Below are 19,575 nucleotides of genomic sequence, written 5' to 3' on the forward strand. Positions count from 1 at the left end.
GATGAAAATGATGATGATGATGATAATAGTACCGTAAATCATAATGTCCACTACATTAAATGAACAGATGAAAATGATGATGATGATGATGATGATAATAGTACCGTGTAAATCATAATGTCCACTACATTAAATGAACAGATGAAAATGATGATGATGATGATAATAGTACCGTAAATTCATATTCATCTAATCCCGGTTTCTTCATTCGTCTTTGTGACACACATGACTACATCCACGTTAGGTCCCCTCGGGGCCATCGTTGGTACCATGCACTACCATGCAGAGGACCACCGCTTCTACGTCTTCTTCCAGCAGGACATGACCTGGTTCGAGGCTTACAACTACTGTCAGACTCACGAGGGGGAAATCGTTTCTTACGAAAATAAAACGGAGGAGGAGGATGTTGGAATGCTTCGCCGAAATAGTACGTTCCCATTACATTCGAGATAAATATAAATAGTCGAATTTGTATTGTAGCTTTAATCTTACCATTGCCTACAGTCAGTTTTAAAGGTAGGGGATACCTTTTACAGACCTCCCAAATGCAGCAAAACATTAAATATGAACCTCTGGGGACTTGCTTAGGTCACTGCTTAGAAATTTGGAAGTCAACAGTTATCTTAAATTTGAATAATGCACAAAACTCAACTACTCAGTAGTTCTGTGTGTCAGCCACACTTACGCCTTTTTGTTGCATTCTTCTGTATTTGTGATCTATAAACACAAATCTTAAAGTACAAGAGCTGATTTAATAACATATAGAGTGTGTGGCAAGAATGTATATAGAAATGTTTGTAAGTGTTGATGAACTTTCTTCACAAAATATACATGATGGACACACATCCAGTACATGGGTCTGCAAAGGTAGCCTAGTAATGTACTGGAATTTACGGTGAGCCCCGAAAACAATTCAATTCAAAATCTAACGGTCAAAAAAATGTACTTAATGCTACCTTCCACTTTCAATACTTTATGGGAGTTTCTAAAATGATACTCTCTTCATCATACCACTGTATTTATACAACTCTTCATTTAAGGCGTGCAAATGGGATTCCCTACCTTTAAGTACTCACGAGGAAATACAGATAAGCAAATCTAGTCTGTATACGAATCTTGAAATGTCAGATGGATGTTTTTGTAGGCATGCTCTGACTTTGAACCGATATGATTATGTATGTGAGAATGTCCACGAAATTAAATGAATAAATGAATAAATTAACAATTACAGTAATACCAAGTACAAAGTATGCATTGTAAATGTCGTATTAGAGGGATGACAGAAACCACAACGAACCTGCCTAACAGTTGAGAGATTTTAGCATAGATGGGTGTTTTATCATTGCTTAATGTATTTTTTATCATATTTTTATGAAATTGCTCTACAAGCAATATAATCAGGTTTGAGTTTCTTCAGTTTGTCTCCCTCTCAATGAAAATTTGTTATGATCGCAACTGCTGATCTGTAAATTAACAAACATGTCGGAAAAAAGGAACCAGTGGGACTCGAACCTGTCATCTACTGCTTTCCGGGCAGCGACACTAGCACCAGGCTGTCCCTGGTTGCCGTCAGTGACACGATGAACATGGAACAAAATGTTAATACCCAAGCTCCGAATTTTCATTTGTAGAGGGAGACAAACTGAAGAAACTCAAACCTGAGCCTTCACCCCTCTGAATAATATCTTCCTTTCATTTAAGCAATATTATTTCCTAAGTGTTTCTGTACAAAGTTAAGCACTTGTTATACAGTCTGTGTTCATGCACCGGTGAATTACAAGAGGAAAAAACAAATCACAATATGTCCTACGTATTTCGGTCATCATTTATCTTAAGTCTTCAAAGAAAATTCAAGAACATTTTGGACGAGCGCCCGCTACCATGCCATCGACGGAGACTGGAAGTGGTCCCCATCCAACGTGACGTTCCCGGATGTTGGTGACATCACTGGTGAGAGAGGAGAGTGCCTGGCCTACAAGGCGACCTATACCCAATTCCAGATTGTCCAGTCGTTCTGTAACTCCTCCCTACCCTTCATGTGTGGTAAGTACGAATAACCACTCTTCACCGCCGAATGCTCATAGTATACTTCGCACGAGAACGCCTTCGGAAAGATGGCGTAGGTATTGATCGTAAATAAAAGAATCAAATGGTAATGATAACGCCACGGTATCGATATAAGAATCAACACTTTGAGCATAATACATCATTTTTGTCGAGCCCACCGGAGGTGAGGGGAGACTAGGGATCGCCTGCGGCGTCTGAGGGAAGAGGGGTCATACAAAGTTTCACATTTTACCATATATGAAGGTCACCTCAAGGTCAAAGCTCACAGGAAGGGGTCAATGAACTTTAGGGCCCAATGTTAAGTTTTTATGGCACGTCTCTATTATGGGTCATAACTTTTGATCCATAACTCCATTTGTGACTAAACTTGGATGGTAGATATCCCTTTGGGAGTGGATGGTCACCACAAGGTCAATGGTCACAAGCATGGGTCAACGAACTTTTAGAGCCCAATGTTAAGTTTTTATGGCACGTTTCTTTTTTGCCATACATTTTTACCCTTTTATATCTCCTTTTATCTGTTATATCCCATTCACGTACAATTTCTTGCACGCGAATGGGCGAGAAACATTATTGCACTTACCTTGTTATTATCAATTCTTTGAACGTGTTAAAATTATATTAAATTATGATGAAATATAAGGCCTATGTTTTGTATATTTTTCATTTGCCTTTATGGTGTATGCTGTGATGTACAATATAACTGTCTTTTTTTTTTATCAGATTTGAGTAAATAAATTGAATTAACAAAGAATTGAATTGAAATACCGGATATGATTATGAAGACACTAGTGGTTAGTTGTCGTTTTTTTTTTTGTTTTTTTTTTACTCATTTGCTAAGTAGTACGTATAAGACACATTCGACTCTCGTAGAATTGTGACATTTTGATATTTTAGCCAAGCTATGGAAAATCACCCCTTTATAATAATAATATAACAGGTTGAATGTCTCTTCCCACATGATTATTTGCTTACAGAGTGGCCTTATGCGCCTATGGTGACCCAGTGCCGCTGTCCGCTCGGTTATAACGGTCCATACTGCGAAATCGAGCCTGTCGAGTCCGCAAGTACGTCAAACTTTTGAGTGTTCTCCCTGAAAGGGACTGTACAGTAATGGTTGAGGTGGGGATTCATGTTTTGAACATTCCTAAGTGAGATAATGAGAAACCTCTGATGAAATATGAAAGAGCATGTAATTTTAAGAAGGATTCGACATTCATTTGATGAAAATTGGTTTCAAATGGCTGAGATATCCAAAAAAGTGAAAATAATAAAATGCGACAGGCCACGCCTTTTATTAGGATCTCTTTGTTTCACCTTGTTTATGGATATCTCAGCCATTTCAAAACCGATTTTCATCAAATAAACTTTTGATACCCCTTAGAATTGCATGCTCTTTGACATCACATAGCCAGAGTGGTTTCTGAATATCTCGCAAAACGCTGAAAGCTAAATCCTCACCTCGACCAGAACTGTACACATCCTAGAAATACTAGCAGAGGCGTAAGCTCATCTGTAGCGTCGATCCCAATCGAGATTCTTCGACTGTTTGTGCACTTACATGATATTCAGTTATAAAGCTGTACACAATTGAGTACCTGAATATAAGAACGACCCAAGTCCAAATCTGACAATCGCCTTTGAAAGTCATTTACGAAGTCATGCAAATACAGATAATCATGCAAGTGACTGTTTTATATTCAAATTTGAATTAATAACATCCCAATAACCGAAAACACTAAAGGCAGTAGGAAGTTTTTTTTTATTAATTTCCATTTTTCCTACATTTTCTCTAATGGACTTGGGTCGTTCTTATATTCATGTATTCAATTCTTTACGGAGATTATCAAATATATCCAACCGGGCCAGCCCTCTAACTCCATGATTTTCTATTGATATATTTTTATTTCATTTTATTATATTTTATGTCATTTTTTATTACATTTTATTTTATATTTTCATTTTATTTCATTATATTTCATGTTATCTTTTATTACATTTTATTTCATATTTTTATTTTATTTTATCACATCGTATCATTTATTCTATTCATATAACACTGTTGTCAAAAATTGTTGATTTCGTGTTGTATGTGCAATACGAATTGCGAAAATGAGGATGCTCTTGTTCTTCTAATCAATAAAATCCAGAAACATAAAAAATATTAGTTTTGATTGATTTCAAAATGAAAGTAATATTATAATTCTAGACTGATATTATATTATGCCTGGTAAGATGAACTGCCAATGAACGAAGTATATTGATACATCTCTACGCAGTGGACATAACTTGATAAGCCATCGACTTTTTAAATTCTTTTTTTCCCGACAATATTGATTTGCTGATGTATTGTCACGGTACTGACCAACCAGAATAATATGTCTTTGGTAGTGTGTTTCACTGGTCAGACCAGTCATGTCACCCGCGTAGTCGTGTTTATAATACAGTTCTCAGTAACGAGAATGAGATTGACCAATGCTTTGTCATTACACATCTCAATGGAGGAGCTGGATACTTTTTCCCACTATCTTCTTTCATCATCATGTTCATTGGTATCACATCTATTTGACGTAGACTGGATTCATTCTACTTCAATTCTTCAATTCTACTTGTCAAATGATAAAGTGAAGAGATATCTAACAAAGTAAGGCGGCTTGAAGTTCCAAATCTTTGTATTTTTTGTCCATGAGTCATTCATATCTTTTTGCCCTTATAGACCCGCCAGCGTCCCCGGTCGGGACCAACTGGCATGATCGCCGGAGCAAATGCGAGGGTTTGCCATTCCAAGTCACATGCGTGACCACGCAGCAGTCCAATAAGCGGATTAGAATCGAGTACGCCGCCTTCGGTCGGTTCGAGATCAACGACACGGTGTGCGAGGCCCCCACAGTTCACGAAGAAGACACTAACTGCGTGGCTTCAACCTCGCTCCTCAAAACTACAGCCCAGTAATCATTTGGGGAGGATTTATGAAATTTGATTGGTCGTTATTTCATATTCTAATCCTTGTTAGACACTTCTTCTCGGATTAGGAATTTATCTTTTTGATCGTCATAACCAGCGGGCACCAATACTAAGACCTGCAGAGATAGCCATAAGATTTGGTGCCATTTAATGGCAGCATATCCTAAATGATGCAACCATGCAATGCGTTGTGTCTGTTTTTTTTTTTTTTTTCCGGAGGGGGGGGGGGGGAGGGGTTGTCAGTTCTATCGCTCTTGTTACAGACTCCTTTTCTTTTCTAAAAGAATTATTATAAAGGACTGCTAAAAATTCCAAAATCTAAAATCACGTTATAACTACCATTGTGGTCGTGGCATCAACATGTTGATCAAACAGAAATCTGAAAATTAATTGGCTGAATCGAACGAATGGACTTCTGCTCTGGTAGGCCAGTGCTGTACAATATATTCAAATTCATGAACTTTTTCCGTCGAGATGTATTTCATTGCATCTTATTGACAAATTGCCCTACATCGACGTAGATGAATGATAGGGCAATTTGTCAATCAGTTGCAATAGTTGCAATCTGTAGTTCTGTAGTCCTTGATATTCAAAATCCTCCGGATTTAAGAGTAATAGTTGAACTAATGGTTTCACTTTGTTTAACGATACATAGCTATGAATAAAAGACACCTGCCATTATGCAGCAAATTGTGTTATCTATGGCATTAACATCATGTGTTTGTATAAATCAAGTAATTTTAGTGGCGCTTGGTTCATGTAGATATTACATAAATCACATACTAGTCAGTCTTAAAACCATGGGTGCTTGCAATTGTCAATATCATTATTCATCCATCAGGTGTAATGGAAAACCCTACTGTGATTTGGATCCAGGAATCGTATTCTTCCAGAGCATTCCGTGTAAAAGCACAAAGTACCTCGAAGTCAGGTACCGGTGCGGGGAAGGTAGGTACAAACAGCACCTGATTTTTACTTGACGTTCAATATGTGACCGTGCACCTCAAAACGGACATAAAGTCGCACACACTGATTTTGCGTGAGGACTGAAAATAAGTGAAATGGGTCAACCTAGCCGAACTTGACTTTTCCATATTGTCTGAAAGAGCGGGTCTTCTTTTACATTATGCTAAAATTTGGTATCATAAAACAGGCAGGAAAGTGTGTTTTAGCAGTTTATCTCGAACATTTTTGGTAGAATAGTGTGATTAGGTGTGTCTTTACAATCCCTTTTTCATTTCTGAAAAACCTTGTCCACACTCTTCACTTTCAACTCTAATAACTTTTGAAAGCATAGTGCTACTGCTTTGAAATTTGGCATTGATTTTGGAAAGAATGTGTTAATGAGGCATGCTTAATTTCAGTTTAATCTGATAATCCCTTCATTGTTGTTCCTCTGGTGGTTTACTTCCTGTTTTTTGTCCCATTCATCGCACAGCCAGCACGCTTTGGTAAAGATTAAGCGCTTGAATAGACAATGTACTTCAGAGCCTCTTTTCTCAGTTCACACTTTTCCTGAGTTTGTGCTTTCTTTCCAATATTTAGATAGGTTAGGAGAGTCCATTTGATTTGAGTTATACATCATTTTAAAGCTTAAAGTCTGCTCTTTCAGAATATGGTCTTGACTAAAAATTCATGTCTGGCGACTTTTTGTTTGTTTTGAGGTTCAGAGTCACATATTATGGGACACCTGTTCAATCACACGTATCCAGTGTCCGTAAGAAACACGTTAAGAATTTAAAAAAAAAGTTTACAATAAACCATTATCTTTTGATTCCGTTTCTGTGAAATTATATAATGAACGAACGGTCAATAACCCTCTGTTAATGGCTTGTGCCGAAAGGGTGGGTTGGATGGTGGCGCGTCGCGTTAATGGGAACACCACCCTTCGTCCAAAGCCCCCCCCCCCCCCCCGGTTTTGCCGAAAGGGTGCGTTGGTACTTTTTCTCATGTAATATTAAAAGACGAGTTTTGAATCTATATTTAACCTTCAAACAACCATTTCAAAGAGGCTATCGTCCGGATCGGTTTATACTCTATTACCACTTGGTCTATACAGCCAGTTGGTCTAATAGACTGTTTAATATCAGTTGGTCTAATAACCAGTTGGTCTAGTCATCCTTTCGTCCAATTACTGTTTGGTCTAATTGTTATTTGGTTTAATTACTATTTGGTCTACAGTCAATTCGTCTAATAATAACCATTTGGTCTATTTTTGGTCTATTATGAGTTAGTCTAATTCCATTTCGTCTAATCATCAAATGGTCTAAAATAAAACCAAATTTGTCCAATATAAATTTGGTGTACACATCAATAAAAATGCCCCCCCCCCAAAAAAAAAAAAAAAAAAATATCCCAGTTGCAAGACGAAACGATGATTGGACCAAATGGTACCTGATTAGACCAGGAGGCTGGCTATTAGACCAAATGACAATAAGATCAATGGTCATTACACTAAATTTATATTGGACAAATTTGGTTTTATTTTAGACCATTTGATGATTAGACGAAATGGAATGACAACTCATAATAGACCAAATCGGTATTTGATGATATAAATTGGTGCTAGACAAAAAATAGACCAAATGGCTATTATTGGACGAATTGACTGTAGACCAAATAGTAATTAAACCAAATAACAATTAGACCAAACAGTAATTGGACGAAATGATGACTAGAACAACTGGTTATTAGACCAACTGATATTAAACAGTCTATTAGACCAACTGGCTGTAGACCAAGTGGTAATAGAGTGTAAACCGATCCGGACGATAGCCTCTTTGAAATGGTTGTTTGAAGGTTAAATATAAATTCAAAACTCGTCTTTTAATATTACATGAGAAAAAGTACCAACGCACCCTTTCGGCAAAACCGGGGGGGGGGGGGCTTTGGACGAAGGGTGGGGTTCCAGTCAACGCGACGCGATCCAACGCTCCCAACGCACCCTTTCGGCAAAACCGGGGGGGGGGGGGGGCTTTGGACGAAGGGTGGTGTTCCATTAACGCGACGCGCCACCACCCAACCCATCGGCACAAGCCCTGTTAATAGGGAGCTTTAGATTTGCGGGGCGGACGTTTGAGACGACGCTTGAGCTGGACGTTCTCCTCTTCCCTGCGTCGTGTTAAAAAGCAGCTTAGGTTACGTTGAGACGCAAAGTAAAAAAAAAAAAATAATAGTAATAAGATAAAATGGCGCCCCCATATTATGATCGGTGCATGAAGTAGCTCTCTACGACGCGTCGTGAACAACTGAGCGGACGTCAAAAAAGCTTAGAACGGTTGTTAAAACTTTATTACTGCCTCAGTTGTTGTACCTGTTCTCAGTTTTATGTATCAACATTCCTAACTCCTTTTTTAAAAGACTGGATAGTATATTATATATTAAATGCATTTGGAATAATGGCAATGACTGGGTTAAAAGAGTTTTACTCTGTGATTCATATGAAGAAGGCGGGCTGAAAATGATTGCTCCTTGTACCTATGCAAAATCACAGAAAATGGTCAGGGTGAAGCACTTTTTGAATAATGATTATATGAGTGCATGGAAATGTATAGAAATCGAAATGCTCAAATTGTTTCACAATGATTATTTAATGTTATGGAAAACAGAAGCTCCCCAATGTGTGTTAAATAAGTTAAAAAATTGTCAGATGATTGAAACTCTGAAGATTTGGTATGAATATAGACATTTGATATTAAAAGACATGAATTTAACCAAGTTTCATATTCAAGATTGAATTTGGTATAATAAGCATGCGAGTTTAAGACATAGACCATATTTTTACTATCATGCTTGGTATGAAAGAGGTATTTTGTATGCTTCTCACTTGTATAGGGGTGCCAATTTTGTGAAGACTTTTGAAGATTTAGTATTAGAATATGACATCCCTATAACGGACCGTCGCAAGTACGATTCCCTTATGAATGGTTTGTTTTTAGATTGGTTTACAGATCAGCATGACGTCAATGAAAATATCTTTGATAAAATTGTTTCCGAGTTGGTTAGAAAACCCAAAGTACCTAAACATGCATATTCTTTGTTTTATACGAAATAAAGACTATTTGTCTCAGAACAAGGTTAAAAACAAGTGGGAAGAATGTCTTGGTTTGGATGGAAATGATACTGATTGGCTCGCAATAAATACAAATAATTTTAATTGTACATTAGATACCAAGTTAAGGTCTTTTTATTTTCAAATATTTCACAACGCAATAGCCCTCAACTCATGTTTGTATGAAATTGGTCGAAGTGATTCTCCATTGTGCTATTGTTGTAAGAAGTTTCCTGAAACCTTGAAACATATATTATATTTTGTGATTGTACAGTAGTCGCTCACATTTGGAAAAAGCTTTCTGATTGTACTGACAACATGATTAACAAGAGAGTCACTACAGTATACCTTGATTTTAATTAACTATTTGGTGTTGATACTGGAAATAGGCACGACAGGTGTAATACTTTTTTATTCTTATGTATGAAATATTATATGATTCGCTGCAAATTTCAGCAGGTAGATTCAAATTTTCTATCGTTTATGTCCTTTGTTCGAATGAAACAAAAAATTGAACATGAAATAGCTGAGATAAGGGGTAAATTGGGCTCTCATTTTAAAAAACGGACACTTTCATTTATAATAGTTTGATTCCTCTTCCCCATACGTACATGTACCACAGTGATGAATCAATAAAGGAATGTTACTTTATTCTAATTTTGTGCAGACATGGGTAATATGCAGTGGAGCCCCACCTGGGCAGAGTCGTCTTAGTGTTTTTGGAGTGATTATGGGGCATTTGCCCTTGTTATTATGTTAGAGAGATTGGTGGGGAGCTTACCTCAGTCGACAAATCTGTATTTGATTCTTTTTTTCTTTCAAAAGTGACACCCGGCCGTTATCTCAAATTATTGTGAATGCTTTTCCCTGTTACATGTATTGTGTGATTTCAATACATGTAGTAATTATTTTATAGAACGTGATTTATTTCCATGGCTCTTGCTATGGTGGGACTCCACTGCATATGCAGGGAGACATTTTCATTGTGTTGTGTTGTGTTGTATTGAATTGTATTGTATTGCATTGTATTGTATTGTATTGTATTGTATTATGTTGTCTTGGTTGTGTGTTCATTTATGCTCCGTTGAGCTTTATACTTTCACAGGTATGATATGTACTTTGCTTCATGGCAAATGTTATAGTTTTCAATAAAAACAGAAATACAAAATAAAATAGCCTAGAACGTGTAGTGAAAACTATGAGCTAAAAACAGATCGCGTCTGATAAGCGACTTTGCGCATGCTCAGTGAAACATTTTTTTTTTTCCTCTGAACGTCCCCGTCGCGAAAATCAAAAGCTCCCTAATGTCTGTGAAGTTTCGGCGATGTTTACTGTCAAGACTATTAACGTTTAATGCTATTTCAGCATGACATGTAGGGGATTACATATCATCATTTTTGGAATTTTTTCGATCTGTGGTAAATATTGCTGTGCATAATGTGATGCCGATTTTCATACCATACCTATCTTCATGCCTATTTTTTAGTCATTGAAATCATGTAAACAGTATTGAAGCTGGAAAATAACAACACCGTGTAACCGACGCTCCTTTATTTTCTGTGTATAATAGATGGAAGGAGAATACCGCCATGATATGGTAGCGATATTCTCATTCACTTTCCCCCTTGAACCTACCCCATATTGTAAACTGCATTACTTTGAGCGCGTTTAAACGCCTCCCTCCTTTGTTCATCTTTGACTCGCAGACGATGCAGAAATCTACAATGCTCCCTACTTTCCCGCCCTGTCCGCTGCTCCGGTTATGTACTGCGATCAGGTAGTGGTAGGCGCTCACACGTGGATGAGGACGAGAGAGGACACTGTGGCAATACACGACTGTCCCGACGGCTACATCGGTATTAACAAATTCAAGCTATGAAAGCATTGCATTCCACTAAGTACATGCTGTTCCTAGACATAATGCTCTCATCATTAAATTGTTCTCTGTGAATCAGGGAAATCTACCTTTCCAGAATTGGCGAAGCACGATTTTTTTTTTTCATTCACGTATTTTTTTTTTTTTTTTGTTTCTAGACGTCGTTGCACGGGTTCATAAAAATCGATAAAAGTAGCGTCCGTATGCTCTACGCGCACTATAAGTAAGTTGCGTTGTTCAAATGGTTTATTTGATTGATTATGAGATGTGCTTTATAATACTTTGATATACATAATACACTTTCGGGAATATCTAGCTGTCACAGAATGCAATATCTAGCAAATGGACACCACTTTCAGATCAGAACTCTTCTAGCACGGCGACAAAAATAAAAGCGTTGACCATGTATACACACCAATCACGTAGATGTCAGTTAAAACAAGGGGAAAACACACACATACGGAAATTGAACAAGACGAACTCAAAACTTTAATTTGAATTCATTAACATTTAATAGCTTGACCAGTTAAGAATATAAAAGAATACTATAGTAAATCAGCAGTTTAAATTCACGACTACTGTCTAGTAGAAGCTGACCAGTCATTTAAACAACGATACGATGCAGTTGTTTATTTGGATTGACCTACTCAAAGCTTCACAAAAATTTGCCATTATCAAAAATCGAATCGATCGATTTCCGAGGTCACGTGGTCTGTTCGCATTTAAGCCTGTGTGTATTTTTATTTACAGGGCAAATCAAGTACGACTGCGAGGAGGGTGGATCGTGGGCCGCCGACGGACCAGATGACTCTTCCTGTCGGGTAGACAACGAGGAGAACCAACTCTTTCTGGTGGGTCACGTGATCAAAGATGGCGGAAGAATTCACTGATGCATAATATGAGCCCGTAACCTTTTTGCGCCTAAAGCTTTCATCTCTCAACTAGCATGTTCAATTCTGTTTACACATTTGCCAACGCTCACCTAATTAATTAAACCTTTGCTGTCAATACTAGCCTCTTGTGTTGTATCCTCTATGATTTATAAGGGCTTTTTACACTTGTAAATTTTTGCTTAGCCCCGGACTATCGGTGGGGCTAAGGGGGGGCCTTAGCCCCACCGTTGGTACGGGACTATCCTTAGCCCACTTTCTGTTTACACTCGTTTTTGCCAAAGTGGGCTAGCCCCACCGATAGTACGGTACTATCTGGCCCTGCAAAATAGCAGGGGTTAGCACCGCAATTGCGGTGCTAGCACCGCAATTGAGGTGCCAAGCAAGTGAGTGTAAACAGAACGAAAAAATAATCCTGGGCTAAGCAACGGAGACGAAGTCCGACCCTCACTGACCAATCAGAAACGAGGTAATCAAGCGCTGCCGGTGCGTGCGTGTACGTGTACAGTACACAGCGTAATTATGAATATTCATGTGGTTTGGAAAGTCCGGGGCTAAGAAATACGAGTGTAAAAAGGTCAGTTTTCTCCTTAGCCCCGGACAAGAGATAGTACGGGACTAATTGGCGAGTGTAAAAGCTGAAAAAAATTGGTACGGGACTAACGATAGTCCTGGGTCAGAGAAAGTCCGGGGTTAAGAAACACAAGTGTAAAAAGCCCTATAGAGCATGTGATGTATTCTATCAAAGTAGACCAGTTCGTAGTTCCACTTTGCGCATGAGCAGAAAAAGGTCATTTGTACCAACAGGCATTTTGGTCTGTTAATTCACTCGGATAAGCATCTGTGATGTGATGATTATTAATGTATCCTTATATTGATAGATGGTGCTTGCCAGCACATCCACTTGACAGCAAGCCTGGTATTTGACAATATCAAAAGAAAATGTTGTTAATGCATTCAATACAAAACAATTGAAATGGATACCTCCTGAAAATTTCAGTTGGCCATTCTGGTCACCTGGTCTAAACGGAAGTTCATTCTTTGTTTGAATATGAATTCCAAAAACTGTCACGTCAGGCAAGCTTGTGTATTATGTCGCTTTGAAAACGAGTGAAGTGCCTAACCAACTGAGGAAAAAAAAAGGCCATTTGTACCAATGTGTACATGAGCTAATTACGAACTGGCTTAATGTCTGCTGCTGCATGGAAGTACTCTGTTTCATAATTACACAGTGATCTATTTAGATAATGTAGAGCGTAGTAGCTATTTTGTTACTTACGTGGGCGATATCGTCGTGAATCTACAAGTACAATGGCAACAAAAAAAAAAAAAATTGATCGGAATGCATTGTAAGATATTATGCGAGACAATTGGGCTATTATGAAAATGTTAACAATAATAACCAAAGTTCATTTGATATTGGGGCAATCATGTGTTCTTAACACAGACAATGTCATTGCAGTCTAAAATCTTAGTTGTTATTTTATTGCCTGATGAATTTAACAATATTTTTAAATATTTCTTGTAATCATTTGAACATTGAAACCCCTAAAATGATAAACGGGGGATCTATAAAACAACATCAAACCTTCCTTGAGCTTTGAAGTTCTTCCTGCACTCTATAATAGGAAAAATAGGTTTCTATTTTTACGCATTTAAAATGAAAGAACTGAGCAAGCACGAATGAAATATACTGCGTATATAAGAATACCTTTTTTTTTTTTTTTTTTAGATATTTCGGATGGAAAAAGCAAATACAGAGATACAAATATGATATAAACTTTCCGTGGAATGTATTAAAACAAGCAATGAATGTAATAACTAGTAACAAGAATTTTGAAAGTAAGACATGATAATGAGATTATTAATAATTCTGTAGATATTGCAAATAGCTGCAATACATATTTCACAAAAATTAGAGAAAATCTCGTTCAAGAAATTCCCAACACTAATAAACATTTTCTGACCTTTTAAAACAGTATAATTGCATTTATATGTCGCTTTATACGGGTGTTTCTAAGTGCACTGGATCTATTTATACAAGAAAACTAGCAAACACAATAACCTAAGCACAATGCAAAACAACCAAAATAACAGAAAAAATACATTTATGATACAATAATTAATAACTAACCGTCGATGTAGGGAAATTTGTCAATCAGTTGCAATGAAAACATCTCGACGAAAGAATTTCATAAATTTGAATAATTACGCAGTACCCGCTGCATGCAATACTTAGGATTAGAACCAACACTTACTGTCGGGCGAAAGCTCGGTGGTCTAGTGGAGATGACGCCTGTCCGGTGATCAGGAGGTCGTAGGTTCGAATCCTGCTCGAGTATGTACGCCCATGATTTTTTATCATGGCTACTACTAAAACGCTGGTCAATTCAGTGCTTATTTACGTCGATGTAGGGCAATTTGTCAATCAGTTGTAATGAGAACATCTCGACGAAAAAATTTCATGTATTTGAATACCCGTATGCTCCTCCAGAAAAGAAAAGAAAATCTTGTACTGATCATATGCATGAGCGTGCTGTTATACTTTGTTTCCCGTATATCATTCGATAAAATGCAAGTCAATTTTCACACTTTACAATGTATTGATTCTGTTGAAAAAAAAAAAATGAAAGTAAATTTTGAATTGATTGAATTGAACGTTAGTTCGTTCTTTCGTCCGTTCGTTTCTTTGTTTACTTGCTTGCTTGGTTTGTTGATTGGCTTCGGCGGTTTCACTTACACGTGACTTTCGCGTCTGCGCAGAACATCGTTGAAGGTGACAAACTTGCAACGGAATTTGCCAGTGACGTTTTGAATTTCATCTCGGATCCCGAAAGCGGCGGCGCCACCGCCGAGGGGACAGTGGAGATACTGAGTGTGCTGACAACAGTCTTCGTTACCCAGGAAACAGAATCGGACGGCGGAGAACAGGTGAACGCAGTGGACGAATTTGCCAAAGTAAGCATACATTTCACATCTTTTCAATACATCAATAAGTAAGGTATACAGTATGTCCCCCCCCCCCAAAAAAAAAAAAAAAATAAAATAAAATAAAATAAAATAAAATAAAATAAAATAAAATAAAAAATCATAATCGGATTTTTGTTTTGATAACTTCCAATATGACAAAAATGTCAGAATGCTATTTCAAGGTCTTATAATATAACATCTTAGCTATATTTTGCAGAAAACGCCATTCAATTTGGTTAAAGGTCCAGTTTACCTTTGGGAGCAGTGATTTCAAAAATGTTCAGGATATCACATTTGATGCATATGTGTTGGTCTGTTGTATCATAAAACATCCTACCATATGAAATATTTGCAATAAAACCTAAAATATAAGGAGATATCAGGGTTTTTCTCAATAAACCGTAACTGTATACGGTTTAGTCTGTAAACATTTTTATTATAACTGTTGTTCACATTTTGTGTATTTAACAACACTTAACATCGATTATACGGATTCAAATTTTGACAGTGGTTGTTTCTATCCCTAACTCACATTTTAGAACTATTTTAAAGCACTAATGCTGGGTTTTTGTTTCATCTGCAAATGATAAATTATGCCTTTAAGTGGTCAAAGATATATATAGATCGATGTAAAGCATGTCATGGGTCTGATTCTTTCAAGTTTTAATAGCACTTGGTTGCTTGTGTGAACACAATTTCTCTTTGACCACTAAACCAATAAAATCAAATCAGTTCTACAAAATCAAGTAATCAGCCACTTATAATCACTTCATATTAATAATTTTCCCCTTATCACAGAAAGCCGCCGAAATTGGAAGCGCAGCTATCTCGATGGACCAAGATGGCGTAGGTGTTTTCGTTCTCTTTCTCTCACGTTGTGTGAATGTGTGTGTGTGTCTGTGTGTGTGTGTGTGTGTGTGTGTGTGTGTGTGTGTGTGTGTGTGTGTGTCTGTGTAGGGAGAGGAATGGGTCACAGAGCTGAGTCTAAACGTGGGACGCTTCTGTTTCTTGTCAACAAATACTAATCTTTTGTCACAAAAGTGACTGAACTCGTCTTGCTTTATTTTTCTATCTTTGTTTTTGAAATACTGTAGTGATTTTGCAGTTTGTGAGGTGTTTATCAAAGCTAACTGCAGTTGTGTTTTGCAATAATTTGAAGACACTTCCTCCCCTCTCTCTTTCTTAAAGTTCTATGTATTTTTTTTTTTTTAATAAAGAGCTCCTCTCAATCCATCACCCAAGTTATGGAAGACGTTACTCAATCCGTGGCGGATCAGTTGGCCGAAAACATAACCACAACCGTCACAACAGAGAACATAGGTAAATACTTTCATGAATATTGTCAGTCACGTTGCATAAAATGTTTGGATTCCCCTATCTGCCCACGCACCAGCAAATGGAAAGACAGTGAGTTTTACATAGTGTATCTTATACCAGCAGAGTTAGTTCTGCATCATGCCTGAATTCTATTGTGGAATTCCTATGAAACATAACTCAAGTCAAATTAGTAACGGTTGCATAAGGTAGATTCCTCTGAATTCACCATGGTTTCTTCTGTGTTTCAATTTGTCACGGAAAGAAAGTAACCTGCGGTGTACGAGCCCTGCTGGAAAGAACACAGTGTGAACATAATGTGAACACAGTGTGAAATCTCCTCACACTGTTAAATTCGAGCGTTTTAACAGTGTGTAACACAATGTGATTCATCAATTCACAGTGTGAAACAAAGCATTACTATGTGAACATTCTGTGAAAACCACACAACAGTGTGCAATCATCTTCACACTGTTAAATTCGAGCATTTTCACATAGTCGACTATGTAAACACACTGTGAACACACTGTAGGACACTGTGTTCTTTCCAGTAGGGAGGAGATTAAGCAATTTAGCTCCTGTCCTGTAAGAACATAGATTCAAACCAGACTGAAATGATGACGGACTAGATGAATTGAAGGATAATGGAAAGAAATATTTCCACTTCATCCTCGTCCACCTCTTCGTCTCCTTCTTCATCATTTTACCCCCGTGGTTGCCCACCTTCCATCATCTCAGATATGACCTGCGGTTCCATTCCTATAAGAGTGAAGCCACTTTCGTATCCTAGCGACGATGTCTTCGAGCAGGTCGCCAGTACCAAGGCAAGCGTCGTCTTGCCGGCATCATCCTTTGACATCGGTTGCGACACTGGTGAGTGGGTGATAATTGCTTTATTTCTTTTTATCCTTCTATATTTTTTTCCCTTGCTTTTCGCCATTTTTTCTCTGCAGAAATATCCTTACTCTACGATTCTTTATTGTTACAGATTGGTGGTAGGACAATAAGATGCTTTGAGGATGCGTTCCCAACGAAAACACTGCTAACTGAATTGAAGCAAAATCCTCGAAAATTTTTGTTCAGCGCGCAACAGAATTTTCCGGTCATTTATTTCGCTGTCTTTCTTCTGTAACGGAACTGTCATTTGACTAATGAATAGTGACATGGTTTCAACTTTCATATCGACGTTTATCAAGGATTACTCAATCAGCCGAGGATGCAAGCATCAAACGTAATGAGTTGAGCTAACAACAAGGTCAGCTGGTCTGTATTATTGATGTATCTGTATACGGCCTGTACGGAACAACAAATTTTCAGCTGGGATTAACTAGGACTAGCGACATGAGGACGCCATTTTGTATGTGCGAAATGTATGTATGTATACATATTATATACTAGCACGACTAGTATATATATATATATATATATATATATATATATATATGTATATATATATATTATTATATATATCCCTTAATTAATACGAACAGGTTAATGACGCAGTTATATCACATTGCATTTTTACTCTCCCCCTTCCTCTCCTTCTCCAGCCACCAGAATCGGTATAATAGAGTTTAAGAGTGGAATCACGCTGGGTAATGTGAGTTCCTCGCTGAGGTAAGCTGGCACTAAACGCAGATAAACCTAGTCACTATACAAATTTTTGTGTTTCACTAGAATCGTGGTTTCAGCATAAATTCCCTCTAAATAGGAATTCCCAGATGTTTTGCATAATTCAACATCATGCAGGCCTAGTACATATAAATCGATAGTGCCATGTATATATTAATTTGTGGAATGGTTCTTGAGCAGATAAATCGGTACTCTGAAAACACAAAACAAATTGCACTGAACGAGGATGATGACATTTGAGGCTCAAATATTCCAGTAATGTAGCAATGTAATTCCATCACAATAACACTTGCTTAAAGGGATAGCATAGTTTTGGTTGAGACCTAATTTCAGGTTTCTAAAATTCTTTGGTTAGATAATGAGAAATCTCTTATGAAATATGAAAGAGCATGTCTTTCTGTGAGGAATTCAACGTTTATTTGATGAAAATTGGTTTTGAAATGACTACGATATCCAAAAAAGAGCGATTCTAATAAAGTGTGGGACCCACACTTTGTTACGATCGCTTTGTTTTACTTTGTTTTTGGATGTTTCAGTCATTCCAAACCCGATTTTCATCAAATAAACTTTGAATTCCCCTTTAAATGGTGTGCTCTGTACTATATCATAAGTGTTTTCTTGGTATCTCGCAAAAAGTTAAAAGCCCAGTTCTCATCTCCACCAATACTGTACCGCATCCCTTTAACAAGTTCACCTGTGTAGAATTTATGCATGCTTTCTTCCTTTGTTCTACTTTCCATGAGCACCCAATCACGCATTCTTATGTGATACTGCTACGTCGTCATCCCTATTCAATGTGAATTGTTATGAATTTTGAAGGAAAAAAAAACAACACCCTTATTTCTTGTCCCAAACAATATAAATTTTGTAGCTCTGTGCCCAGTATAACCAATTTATTGTAAATGTTCAAATGAAAATGTCTGAAAATCATCTGGAGCTCTCCTTTATTGAATAAATTTGAAATAGTGGAATTTTACACTATAGTGCATTATGATTAATCTATGATACAAAGTATTCGTAGAATAGCATTGGTGGCAGTAGTAGCGGCGGTAGTAGTAGAAGAATAAATAGTAATAGTCAATCTGATGGTTATGATAACGATTTTAGTCATTACATCCCTAACAATGGTGATGATACAAAAACAAGGCTTAAATCATTGTCAGTTCGAGAAAATGCGATTCATCCATCCATTGCGCTTGATTCTGAATATTGTCTTGGCATCTTATTATTGTTGAACAAATAAATGTGTTGAATGGTGAAAAAATTGACCAAATAGAGAAATACAAATGTTTCAAATCGGATGTGATGTTCGGATGTGATGTGATAATCGGCTTTATGAAAGTAAACACGTTGATTTTTGCGTATTATTTGGATTTATTTCATTGACCAAACATAATTCCAGTACCAAAAACGCGACGAGCCTACAGAACCAAGCAGTAGTAAACTCCGTAGTGTTTGGTGTATCGGCAACCTCGTGTAACGGTTCACTCACAAGTTTCAACGAAGGGGAAGAGGTAGAATTCGTCCTCAGCCACGACAATGTAAGTAATGCCATCATAGGTGGCGCTCTTTCAACGACTAGACATGCGCTTCCTCTAACATTCATGTACTCAGTATACAGATGGTACCAGGACAATTACCCCCCCCCCCCCCTCCCCTGGACAATTATCCCAGACTCTTCCCCGGACCCTAACACTGATCCTAATCCTGATCCTAATCCTAACCATAACCGAGATTCTAACCCGAAACCTAACCCTAACCTTAATCTATACTCTAACCCTATCTCACTAACCGGTATTGAGCCGGGAGTA

General features: G+C 37.5%; 1 protein-coding gene across 1 annotated transcript in view; it reads left to right on the forward strand.

Moving 5' to 3' along the window:
- Positions 1-225: 225 nt before the first annotated feature.
- LOC140237130 (latrophilin-like protein 1) overlaps positions 226-19,575 on the forward strand; it is a 32,974-nt gene continuing 13,624 nt past the window's right edge. Inside the window, exons 1-11 of the mRNA XM_072317073.1 lie at positions 226-427; positions 1,837-2,043; positions 3,045-3,134; positions 4,784-5,015; positions 5,873-5,979; positions 10,789-10,938; positions 11,709-11,809; positions 14,612-14,806; positions 16,036-16,138; positions 16,871-17,013; positions 17,683-17,694. Of these exons, the coding sequence (XP_072173174.1) occupies positions 226-427; positions 1,837-2,043; positions 3,045-3,134; positions 4,784-5,015; positions 5,873-5,979; positions 10,789-10,938; positions 11,709-11,809; positions 14,612-14,806; positions 16,036-16,138; positions 16,871-17,013; positions 17,683-17,694 (1,542 nt within the window). The remainder of the gene's footprint in view (positions 428-1,836; positions 2,044-3,044; positions 3,135-4,783; positions 5,016-5,872; positions 5,980-10,788; positions 10,939-11,708; positions 11,810-14,611; positions 14,807-16,035; positions 16,139-16,870; positions 17,014-17,682; positions 17,695-19,575) is intronic.

Source organism: Diadema setosum, chromosome 13 (genome assembly GCF_964275005.1).
Source record: "Diadema setosum chromosome 13, eeDiaSeto1, whole genome shotgun sequence".
NCBI lineage: Eukaryota > Metazoa > Echinodermata > Echinoidea > Diadematoida > Diadematidae > Diadema > Diadema setosum.